Below are 13,051 nucleotides of genomic sequence, written 5' to 3' on the forward strand. Positions count from 1 at the left end.
ATTTTTTTTTTTCCAAAGGTTCAATCAAGCGTATTTTTAAGAACAGAGTTGGTGTATAACCTACTCTGTCCTTGAAGAACAGTTATTTAACATTTCTTCAAAGGCATTTACTACCATCATTAAATAGTGGTGAATGTATTTTTTTTTTTTATTCATGGGAGAAATTGAGTTAATAGGTAGAATTTTGTTTGTTTTATATTTTTCTTCCAGTAGTTCCTTAGGAGCCTTTGGCATTGGATATATTATGTTAAACCTTCACTCGGTGCAAAGTTTAAGTCCCAATGCTACCCGGTACTTTTAATACTAAATGGAGTCAGTATTGCTTCAGATGGGGAGTCTTTGAATTGAAATACTGGAATACTGGTGATGTACTGTAAAATGCTGCCTCTGTAGATACTAACACAAAAACCAAACTCTTTGCTGTCAAGTCAATTACGACTCATAGTGACCCTACATGAGAGTAGAACTGCCCAAAGGGTTTCCAAGCAGTGGCTGGTAAATTCAAACTGCTGGCCTTTTGGTTACCAGCCGAACTCTTAACCACTGTGCCACTAGGGCACCTCTGTAGATACCAGTAGGTAATATTTTCTGGCATAATGCCCATATGGCTTTAATCATTGTTTCTTCAGGAGCAACGAAAAGCTTGCCCCATGTGAAGGGAATGCTAACCTTACCCAGTGCCGTCAAGTCCTTACCTGAGCTTTATTTAACAAACAGGGCTTGGCTCTCCCTGATGATATTCTTGACGTTTAGGCAATGCGCTCAGTTTTTCAGTTTGCTGAGCAGTAACTCTGCTCATTTCTTTGCCAGGAAAAAAGGCTGTTGTTAAGAATAGATGAAATTTCTCTCTTGATGTTCAGTATCTTCTTCAGTTTTGCTTTATTTAAGGCTAAGACGGCACTGGGTATTTGTTTTCACTGGCTTTGGTGTTTATTTCAAAAAATTCAGAGTAGACAAAATAGATCATACCAAACCATCCATTCAATAAATACATTGCAAGGCTGTTTATAAAATCTGCATCACTTACCCCATACTGCCTAGTGGCTCCCTCTGTAAGGCAGTGGTCTTGGCGTTCACAGTTTTTCATTTGTTATTTACTTTCATCTCTTCCTTTTTTGGTGGGGGGGGGCACTCTTGGTCTCCAGGAGTTTCTTTAGGAAGGCTTTCATCCAAAGGATTAGCAACACAGCCTGATGTGGGGAGAAGAGCAGGGCCAGGTAGGAGAAGGTCTGGTTCTACTTCCAACTCCACCATTTCACACCAGAACAAGTTGTTTAATCTTTTTGAGCCTCCTTTTTTTTTTTTTCTTTTTTAAATTAAAACAGAAACAAAAACATTAATGCTTCAATGAGTATTAAGGGGGATGGGAGAGGTATCCAGTGAGAGCCCCCAAGAAAGTAATTGGAAAACTCTTCAATGCTATGAAAATATAAAGTACTGTTATTATCAAAGCGAGACATTGGTGGTTCAGTGGTAGAACTCGCACCTTCCATGTGAAAGACAAGGGTTTAATTCGCAGCCACAGCACCTCGTGTGCATCCACCACATGTAGAGGTGTGTGTGTTGCTATGATCCTGAACAAGTTTCAGTGGAATTTCCGGAGTAATATGGATGAGGAAGAAGGTCCTGGAGATCTACTTCTGAAAATCAGTCAGTGAAAACCCTGTGGATCACAACAGCCTATCTGTAACTGATCATGGGGATGGCACAGGACTGGGCAGCATTACATTCCACCACTGATGGGGCCACCATGAGTTGGGAGCTGACTTGACAGCAGCTATCTTACTTATCTAGTGCTGCTGTAACAGAAATACCACAAAAGAATGGCTTTGACAAAAAGAAATTTATTCTCTCACAGTCTAGTAGGCTACAAGTCCAAATTCAGGGCGTCAGCTCCAGGGGAAGGCTTGCTCTGTCTGTTGGCTCTGGAGGAAGCCGTTTGTCATCAGTCTTCCCCTGGTCCAGGATCTTCTCAGCACAGGGAACCCTGGTCCAAAGGATGCACTATCCTCCTCTTGTGTCTTGATGGTATGAGGTCCCCTGAGATCCTTAAGCTCACAGCCTCCCTTTGTTGGTTTCAAAGCCACAAGTATTTCCATTTTGACTTTATTAACTATATGGTAATTGATGTGAATAAAGGATCATTTTAATTTAATAGCAGTAACCATATCTACTGGTAGGATATATTTTATATCATTAAGGATTGATTTGTTTTTCAAAAGGATTAACCAGTTTATAATAAAGAACACAAATGTGGAAAAATTCAATGGAATAGTAATAAAATAGAGTGATAAAGGAAGGCAGACATGACTTGGTGTCTTGAGATTTTATATTGAGCTTTTAGTCAAAGTTCAGAGAGCACTGGACTAAGAGTGACATTTTATTTTTTAATCCTGGTTTATCTACTGTATGGGTTACATATTAAGAGTTATAAAAAAAAATTTTTTATACCTATTGTTATTTATTAATCTACCTGCTATACTCATCTATTATTTAGATCTGTTTAAATTTAACTCACTCAGACCTCTCTTGGGAGATGCTTCCAAAACACGTTCTGTTTCATGGCCAACAGAAAATATTTCAGGGAAAGCTTGCTTATATATTACTTTCATCATGGCTTGAATTTATGTTTTCTTTTTTTAGACCTAAATATACTAACTTTGCTTTTTAATGCTTTTCTGGATGCCATTTCATCTATAATTATTTAATGCGGAAAATAATAAGTGAATTTCAGATAGTCCATTGTATTTTATAAGTAAGCTTTTCTTATTTTTCATATATACACATGCACACATAAACACACATTTTATTTTTGTATCTTCAGTGAATTTTTAATAGGACCATGAGTCTATTTCTGTTGGTAATATCCTAAAAAATAATATGCTATTTGGAAATGAAAATAGAAACTGTCATAAAAGCCGGACCATGGGGTTGATAAGTCAAAAGAACAACAACAATAAGAAGATTTAAAAAAAAAAAAAAAAAATTGTTCAAGTGGTCCTAAATAAGTAAAAGCTGAGTTGTCATCAACAATTAAATTCTAGTAAAGTAAGCAGTAAAATGCATCAAGTGTTTAAGAACAGTTGATTGGAGAATTATGTGAATTAGAAAAAAAATTCTATTCTCCTTGAGAAATTGTAGCTCATTCACTCTATCAGCTTATTGTGAAATTACATCAAACTGCGCCCCATTGAACCTGTTCTGTCCATTTCTCATGCCAGATTACCTCCCTACGCAGGCAAACAGCACATACCCAAACCCACATATACACACCCGTGTACCCCCTGTGTCAATACCGCCATCGGCACTATCACAGTAAATAGCCAGTTATGAAAACAAGCCAAACCCACGCTTTGGTGCTTTCAAGATAAAAGAAGTTGAGGGTTAAATAGTGTGCCTTATTGACTCTTTAAGGATGGGGTGTGTCCACTTCAGCTTGGTTAGTGGTGACAGTGTAGGGATTTTATCCCTGAAATACTGTATTGGTTGGAACTCAGCAAAGCCACCTCGGCTTGTCGCAAACTTGCAAATTGCAGTGTTAAATGGCCAAAATGCCACCATTGCAATTTTTACTCTGTTGAACCTATCACTTTTTGCTAGTAAGCAGGAAATTTACATGGTTCTGATTATTAATAAATGTCGTATGATCTTAGCACCAGCATACTGAGCACAGTGAGAAACCAGCAATCACAAATCCTAGGCTCAGGGAAGAGACCACCCGATATGACATTGCATGGCTTTGAAATGAAAATAAATGCTTAATGGATTAAGAATATTTCTAACAGTTTGGGGGACATTCTCCAAAAGTTAATTTATAATCCACATTTTAAAATAACAAAATTAATCTTAAAAAAAAAACTGTAAAGCAAAATAACTCCATGTTCCCCTTGTGATTCTAATAATTTTACATTAAATTCAAGAAAAAGTGTATGTTTGCCTTTAAAAACCAAGCAAGACAGCAAAATAATAAAAAACTAAAGAGAAAAAATATAGTAACAGGTTACTACAGAAGAAAGTTGTATCTGTTAACTTTGTCTAAAGCCAACGATGAACTATGGGAGTACTCAGGATCTTTATTCACTGTGACTAGCAAATTCAGTATCTAGACTAGGTATGTTAATGTTTATTTTTGCATAGCAGAATAAGCCACATGCTAAGCATTTTGTACCTTATGCCTTGATTATCTGCAAATTTAAAATCATGTAAGATAGTGGCATGCTGAATTCAGAACCACCAAAACAATAAAAATAATTTTTAATATCAGATTTTATATCTACTTTATCCTATTAACTTTGTCATAGTGTTTTTTTTTTTTAACTTTAAAATAGGACTCACCGTGACCACCTATAAGTAGTTGTGTATATATCTTTAAAATTCTCTTCACTTCGATATTGGAACTCTGAGAATTACAGACCAGGAAGAAGAGTGAAAAATGCAAGCAGAGTAGGTTTTAAAGTGATTTCTGTCATAAGAAAGCCAGGTTAGCTTTTGAAAACCATGCCAGAGTTTTTGGGCTATGACTTGGTTTTCATTTTGCTTTGGTTTTATAAGAAGATATGACAAGAATGAAATACAGTCATCATTGCATCAATGATACAGTTTATTGGTACCATTTATTGGGTAATTCCATGAAATTATGATTGGCTTTTTTTTTTTTTTATAGCAAACAGGTTTTTGTAGGCAGGAAGGTCAGGCTGGAGGCGTAAATGTAGTGCTACTCATTTAAGTCAGATATTTCAGTTTTTGTCTGCAAATATATAAAGTGGTGTTAGCAAATAAAATACCCCATAGAATTGTTGTGAAGATTGAGCTAATGAATTTGAAAAGGCTTTGTGAAATGTAAAATGCCATATGTAGGTTGTTGCTCTTAACTAATTTTGGCTCATTCTTTTTGTGGTGACAAAGTTATTTTCTGAGATAGTATGAATTGATCTCTGTAGCGGGGTCTACTATATATTTAGGATAAAATAGGGTAATATTTTATAAAATGCCACAGCCTGATTTGCATTCTGGCTGATCCTATACATTAATCACTGAGTAACCTTCAGTTTTCCAAATAAAGAATAAAGGGAGCAGTGATGACATTTATAATCACACAGGGAAAGGGAATCATTTAAATTCATCACAGGTGGATAGATATCAAGGGTAAATCATTATATCCACATTTCTAATGTTAAGGAGCTTTGAGGGTGTTTGTGGATAGTGAGAAGCAAACATTGTTTTGTACACAGAATTCATTATAAACTTTCCAGGGCCCAACCCCAAATTCTTCAGATGAGTGTGGAGGAGTACATTGGTTTTCTAGGAACTATTGCCTAAGATTAAGATAGTCCTAAAAAGAAAATAATATTAGAATGTATGCAATACACATACTGAGTTTATTGGAGCAACTAGGATAGTGACCCTTCAAAGAGAACACATTAGATTTATAAGTCTCAGAATTTAATGTGGCTTACTGTTTAAAAAAGAATGACAGGACATATATTCCCAATTCTAGCCTCAAATCAGTTTACTTTATTTCTAAACAAATTGTATAACTCATTCCTTCCTCCCATAACCCACTGCTGTTGAGCTGATTCTAACTCATAACGACTCTATAGGACAGAGTAGAACTGCCCCAAAGGGTTTACCAGGAGCTGCTGTTGGATTCGAACTGCCAGCCTTTTTGTTAGCCGCCAGGCTCTTAACCACTGTGCCACCAGGGCTCCCATTTCTTCCTCAGTCAACATAATTCCAACCAATATTCTCTGTAAACCAGCTCTGAGAATAAATGTGGACCAATGTTTGAGATTTTTAGTAGATGCTAAAGATATCTCAATGCTTGCAACAGTCATCTTTAATGTTGCTTTAAAATAGTTCTAAGGGTTGGAACACGTTCTGTGGACAACATACAAGAAAACCTGGTGCATTAAATGCTCTTTGAACTTTGAGATAAATAACATATGGAAGTATTCTCTATGCATAACATACATAATGCTACAGAGGCTACAATGGCATAGTCTATTCTGGCTACCAAATCTAAATGCTCTTTTCCAAAATTCAGACTTAAAAAAAACTCTTCTTAAAATACACTTTGGTCATTTAGGATATGCCAATATTTCTTCCCATTTGTTTTGTATTTCAAAATTAATATATCCTTATTAGCCCCTGGGTTTATACTGACAATAGTAAAAACACAGGTGACTTACAAACCCACTAGTCATAATGGAAAATACAACTTGTCATATTCGAAACTGATTATACTGGGATTTTTTTCAGTGTTTCTTATAACTTCTTTTTGAAATTTAGTTTGGAAAACCAGATGGAAACTGTTATTTAACACCAGATAAACACCACCACTAGTGAAAAAAATCAATTTCATTTTTAAAAGACCCAGTGGTTCAAAGAGTTAACATACTCGGCTGCTAACGAAAGGTTGGAGCTTCGAGTCCACAAAGAGATGCCTCTGATGAAAGGCCTGGTGGCCTATTTCTAATAAATCAGCCTTTGAAAACCCTATGGCATATGGTTCTCCTCTAATACACATGGGGTCATCATGAGTCAAATTGACTAGACAGTAACTGGTTTGTCTTTTTTTTTTTTGGAATTAATTTTTGTCCTTTTTTTTTAGGACTAGGGTAGTGAAATAAGTGTATGCTTTAAATCATATAACTTGATTTTCTCAGGCTACAGCTTTCTCTTCTATGGGAGTTGGTAGATGATACAGGCATAAAAGGAATGATGTCTGTGGACTCCACATTACCTGCAGTTACAGGAGGCATCCCTAGAGCTGCTCCTCACTCCACTGAATAGAATATGCTGAGAGCTAAGAGACCGGGGGACTAGTTTTCTATCTTGTGCCTGTCTTAGGTGAAATGGAAAATTAATTCTGCTGTTGAGGAAGTCTGAAACATTGTTCTTCTCAATGTACAGAAGAGCTCAGACAGCATATAGTTTGCTCTCTACCATCAGGCAGCAGGAACTGACAATATTAAGGATGTCTTTCCCTAATATCTGCTTTGTTATGAATTCACTTCACTTGCATCTTTAATTTGGGGAGACAGCCACCTTCCGAGGCTGTGGAGGCCATCACTTTCAGTAACTAAACCTTGTCACTTGGGGGACATTTCCTCTCTGCAGCTGTTGTGTGCAGAATCTCAGCCTTGTGGTTACAGCTGACAACCCGCCATACAGGGCCCTTATGTCCCCTCTCTCTTGCCTTTTTCAGCTGGCGCTACGTACATCTTTGGGAAAAGCGGAGGCCTCATCCTCTACACCTGGCCGGCCAATGATAGGCCGAGCACGCGCTCGGACCGCCTGGCTGTGGGCTTCAGCACCACTGTGAAGGACGGCATCTTGGTGCGCATCGACAGTGCCCCAGGCCTTGGCGACTTTCTCCAGCTTCACATTGTGAGTACCAGGCTTTGGCCTGCATTCTCTTGCTTTCCTGGTGGTCTGAATTGGTGGGCCAGATAACATCTAGCAGAACATTCTAGATGGGCACAGCAAGTGTGTACCCGCTTTTAAAAATCACCTGAGTGGGTGGGAGCCTTATCTGTGTGTGTTAATCCTGACTCTCCCCTTCAGATGCAAACCAAGTAGCTCAAAGAGTGCCTCAGGAAGAAAAAGTAAAAGCTCTTCTTTCTGTCCCCTGTATGTAAAGAGGAAAAGAAATGTGTCCCCTCTAAAATTCTTTCCCGACTGTGTAGTTTAGCTGCTGGCAAAAGATTTAGCTGACTGCTTAGGTATAAATAGGAGATTTACCTGGTGTGGTTCGTCTTAACCTGGTCCCAGCAGCAAAACCAACCTGAATGTTAATGAGTTCTAGTCTGGGGGTCTGCAAACTTTTTCTCTAAAGGATCAGGTAGCAAATACTTGGGGCTTCATGGGTCATATGGTGTCTGTTGCAACTATTGAACTCAGCCTTTCTCAGAAGATGAAAGCAGTCATAAACAATACATGAAAAAAACAAAAAGGTGTAATTGTATGCCAATAAAACTTTATTTATAAAAATAAGCTACAGGCTGTACTTTGTCCATCCCAGTCCTAGACTGTAAACTTCATTGTATAGATGTAAAGATCATGTGATGAAAATTGAGATTAGGGTGGGCAGAGCATGAAATTCGAAGGGTGTGCAATGACCAAGAGTTGTTATAACCCTGTATATTGTGTAGCCAATGTTTTGCTTGATGTACGGTACATGTAAAGCCAGTAGGACTTTACCTTCATTGACTACAGATCATAAGAATAGAGCACAATTCTAGGAAATTAAAATGATTTGGAAGAAAAAAATTCCTTCGTTATGAGGATAGAAAATATTTTTATAGCAACAATTAACCCATTTTATCATCTGTGCAGTCTGCGGGAAAGAAAGTAGGCTACAGAAGGATATGATTCTCATCCATAAGTACCCAAAGCGCAGCCACCAAGAGCAAAGAGAGGAATTGTTCTCATTAGTTAGCAATGGCAAGGCTAGAAAGAATGGATTTAATTTAGAGCAATGAGAATTCAGTTTAAATAGCAGGGGTAAAAAGCAGTTAAGAAAAAAGATCAACTGGGGATTACCACCAACCTCCCAAAAGGAAGAAAAGGGACATTTAGAGGGAATCTTTGAATCTGAAGTTGCTAATGAGCAGGTCTTCCAAGGGAAGCAGAGGGTAAGATTGAATTTCTGGCCTCCAGAGCTGGAGGTGGCTGGCTGGAACCACAAGCAGCGAATGAAGAAGCCTCCAGCCCCTCTGCCCAGCAGTTCCCACCTCCAGCACCTGCCCTTCCAACATGCTTGGAAAGGGGAGCAACCTGAAGCATGAAGCTTGAGTTGGAAGCCAATCCGGCCTCAGTGTAAGCCAGATTAGGGCAAGACTCTGCTTAGAAGGCCAGGGAAGGACACTTCAAAGTGTGGAAGCGGGGTCCTGAATAGAGTTGTGAACCTTTATGTCTTTCCCAGGTGCTTCAGGAACCATATGGTACTATGAACCTGAACCTAAGCATTGTAAAATCCATGCTAAGGAGCAAAAAGAAAGGCAGCCATAGTCCGTGCAGTTTATCTTTATTTGGCCTCTAAGAACCACCGTGATTTACAGAACTCTGAGATTTATACTGCGTATAACTTAATGGCTATTTCACGGCAGCTGTAACGAGGCTATTATTACCAGCTCACTTGCATTTTCATGGTGATTTATCTTCTTTTTTTCTTGTTCAGTGTGACTTACTAAGAAAAATATGATTTGAGGCAGCCGTGAGCATCATTTTGAGTCAGATAATGTGCTACCAGTTTCTCCTTTTTTTTCCTACTGGTGCTTTGCAGAGCATCTTCCTTTTTAAGAGAGAAGTTTTCTTATTTTCTGACAAGTTACTTGAAACTGTTAGTCTTCTTGCAAAATTGCTATGAGGATATTAGACACTTTTAGGAGGAACCAGAACATTCCAGTATATCATATTACACCATTGTAAAGTTCTGCCAGTTGTTTGCTATGTTTGGAGTGAATGCATCAAAACACGTTTTTGTGTTCAAACAATCTACATTTGCTTAATTCTTTAGTGTGTGTGCTCTATATAAATACACACATTAGGCTTGAACATACTGTAGTGGTACTTTCTTTTTAAAAGCAAAAATACTGGAAATTTTACATCAAAATATGTTGTAACAACAGTGTGGGGGTAGTGTCTGACCTCCTCCAACCCCACAAGGGGGAAGAAGAACCAAGATCAACAGCACAAGGCTGACTCCCATGAGGTGGAAGGCAGACAAACCTCCTCTTTCCACCATCTTTACTAATTCTGACACTAACCATTGCTGGCATAGCACTCTCTACTGGGTTTGATAATTCATTAGAATGGCTACACAGAACTCACAGACCATACTCACGATTTTGGGATTTCATTAGGGAAGTAAGAGTTACAATTCAGGCTAAGGAACACGGTTCTTCCATCAGGACATCCTCTTCCCAGCTATGCGCACAGGCATACCTCTCCCTGGTCCTAGGGCTCTCCCCAAAGGCACTCACTCAGCTTTCTCTCTCCGTGGGCCAGGAAGCCCACCATGCCATCTCCTCCTGCTGGATCTGTACTGCTAGGTCTCTCTTGTAACTGCTTCTCACCATCTTCAGGGTTACAGCTTGCACAGGTTCTCTCTCTCTCTCTCTGTCTTGGTCTCCTGCCTCCAGGAGCTTCTAAGCACAGGGGTCTTGGGTGCAAAGGATAGGCTCTCTGCTCCTGGCTGTTCTTCCTTGGTGGTGGTAGGATCTTCCTCTATGCTCTGGAATTGGCTCTCTTTTAAGGCAAAACTGACCAACCCTCTTGGTAGCCACAATTACCCTATCACATAATCACCTGGGTGGAAGTTATAAGACCATGGCCAGAAAGGCTGCACACAAAAGTAATTAATTGCACCGCAATGTAGAACCCCCTTGGCGAACTAGGTGTTTTTTCTGGTGATGTTGCCATTGCTTAAACAATCTGGGAACTCCCAACAGATTGTCCTTCAGAGTTTGAGCTAGGAAAGGGTACTATCTGATCTTTTTAGGGGAAAGAGAAGGAAATTCACCACTCTGGCATGATCCTGGCATCTTCTTGGCCCTATGAGCATGGGGCTACGCCATTGGTCTAGGAATTTGAAATCTTCTTTTCCCTTACTAATGGATTATCACTGGTGTCTACACTTAGACGATGGTTGAAAGCAGGCAGATTCCTTACCACTCTCAGAAGCAAAGGAATCCTAGAAAGAAGGCTAAAAAGCTTGATTACAAAACCAGCCTCCTTAGTTTTATTTTTTACATTTAAGTAGATACTTCAGGAAAATAAAGCCACAAATATATCTCAAGATATTTTATTTGTATAAGACATTTACAATCTGTAAAAACAGGGTTTTGCATCTTCAATGGCATTTATTCTGTATCCTAAAGACAATTACTCAAAACGAAAAGAATTTAGAGGTCATTAATGAAAGTAGGAGATGGGTTGGAGGCAAAAGATTTCATTCCATCTTGCAGTTCACCTAGAAGAGAAGCCCAGTGGGGGGAAAAACAAAAAGTGATGGCAGACCTGAAGAGGAGATGAAAGCAGCCTAAATCCCAGGGACAGAGGAAGAAAGGAATCTGCCTGCAGGTGTGCTCCACCCAGAGGTTACATGTCCCCAAAGCTTCATTCTTTGACAACAGATGTTAATGTTTTAAAAACAACAAAAAGTACTTTCGTGTTACTTTTAATTAGTGGTTGCCTTAGTTATCTAGTGCTGCTATAACAGAAATACCACAAGTGGATGGCTTTAACGAAGAGAAATTTCTTCTCTCACAGTCCAGTAGGCTACATATCCAAATTCAGGGCACCAGCTCCAGGGGAAAGCTTTCTTTCTCTTTTGGCTTTGGAGAAGGTCTTTGTCATCAATCTTCCCTTAGTCTAGGAGCTTCTCTGCATAGGAACCCCAGGTCCAAAGGTCACACTCTGCTGCCGGCACTGCTTTCTTGGTGATACGAGGCCCCCCTGTCTCTCTGCTTGCTTTTTTTTTTTTTTATATCTCCAATGAAATTGGCCCAAGACACAATCCAATCCTGTAAATCTCATCAACATAACTGCTGATAATCCATCTCATTAGCATTATAATAATAATTTACAACACATAGAAAATCACATCAGATGACAATATGGTGGACAATCACACAATACTGGGAATCATGGCCCAACCAAGTTGATACATATTTTGCGGGGACACAATTTAATCCATGACAGCGGTCAAGCTAGTGAAGTTGGTCAAAAACAAAATAATCTCTAAAGTTGGCCTTTGTGTGTGTGTGAGAGAGAGACAGAGAGATTGAGAAAAGAGGAAGAGAAATTTGTGTTTCATAAACTGGTGCAAAAAGCAATTTTTCGAAATTCCTGAAGTGTTTTGAGCAGCTTAGTTTGCCCCCAAGATAGTGTCTTTGAAGGAGGGGAAAATGTTCTTCCAAGAACACTGAGAGCCTGACCCTTAGGTAAAGACACACAACCTCTAGAATAGACCTGGTGCCACGGAGCCCCCAGAGCAGAAATGGTAGATAGGCTTCATCATGCCTGCCAATTCTCCCTGCCTGGTAGTATCTGCTTCAAGCTTTCCACTGGGAATGTTTGTAAGGAGAGCAGGTAGGAGTTCTGGGTTCCACTAGCCATGTCTGCTACCTGCGCAGAGGCAAACTTTGTAGACACATGCTGCACACTTGTCGCTCCTGCTCTAGGATACACGCCATTCTCCCTCACGTGCTTGAACTTTCCCATTACTCTTCCTTTGTCACTTCTAAATTTCCACATCTAAAATCTCTTTAGGAAAATAGATATCTTCTGAAACTCATATTCCCCTGGAAGCCCTTGAATCATGTACTAGTTAGTTTAAAGTAGTCAGGCTAAGATCAGTTACTGTGACAGAATTTCTGTTTTGTTTGTAGGGTTAGGAAGAAAGGAGAAGAAATGGGCATGACTAATCTGGGGACATATAACATTTTAGGGGATGGCAGGCATGTGTGGAGAAGGCTTGAACAGGAGGAAGGCATTGTGCCTACGGTGAAGAATTAGCACAAAGAAAGAGGTACCAAAACAGAGTTGGGTAGGTGCCATAGACACAATTTTTCCTACTTCACAGTTTACATAGATTAGCCCTTGTTCTAGCCAAGAGGTTGGAGGCCCTCCTTTCTATTGGTGGCCACTTCTAAATCTAAAGACTTCCCACCCATCCTGGACCTCATGGGGATTAAATAAGCTTTAACAGTAAGATGAACAACACAAAAATTAGGCCTTTAAAAAGAAATCAGAGAAAGCCAATAGATCAAAATAATTTAGGGATTGCGTGCTTAAAATTACCTACGATTTCTTTCTTTTCTTCCGTTCACACTTCCATGATGCAGTCTTTTCTGTGTAATTCTTTATCATGATATTAATGAAATCGTGGATGAAATGTGGTTGAAAAATGGAAAAAGATCTTTGTTGGAGTGTGTGTGCACAAAATGAGATTTCTGTGAAGGGAGGGTTCCTTAGAGCCGAGGGAGTTTTTAAATTATTATTTTAAATACAGGTTTCCCTCCATTGAAATCTATTGCTGAGAAGC

General features: G+C 39.2%; 1 protein-coding gene across 1 annotated transcript in view; it reads left to right on the top strand.

Moving 5' to 3' along the window:
- Positions 1-13,051, top strand: part of NRXN3 (neurexin 3) — a 1,867,393-nt gene that overhangs the window by 1,405,305 nt on the left and 449,037 nt on the right. The window contains 1 exon segment of the mRNA XM_049899475.1: positions 7,208-7,389. Within this exon segment, the coding sequence (XP_049755432.1) occupies positions 7,208-7,389 (182 nt within the window).

This window comes from Elephas maximus, chromosome 10 (assembly GCF_024166365.1).
Source record: "Elephas maximus indicus isolate mEleMax1 chromosome 10, mEleMax1 primary haplotype, whole genome shotgun sequence".
Taxonomy (NCBI): Eukaryota; Metazoa; Chordata; class Mammalia; order Proboscidea; family Elephantidae; genus Elephas; species Elephas maximus.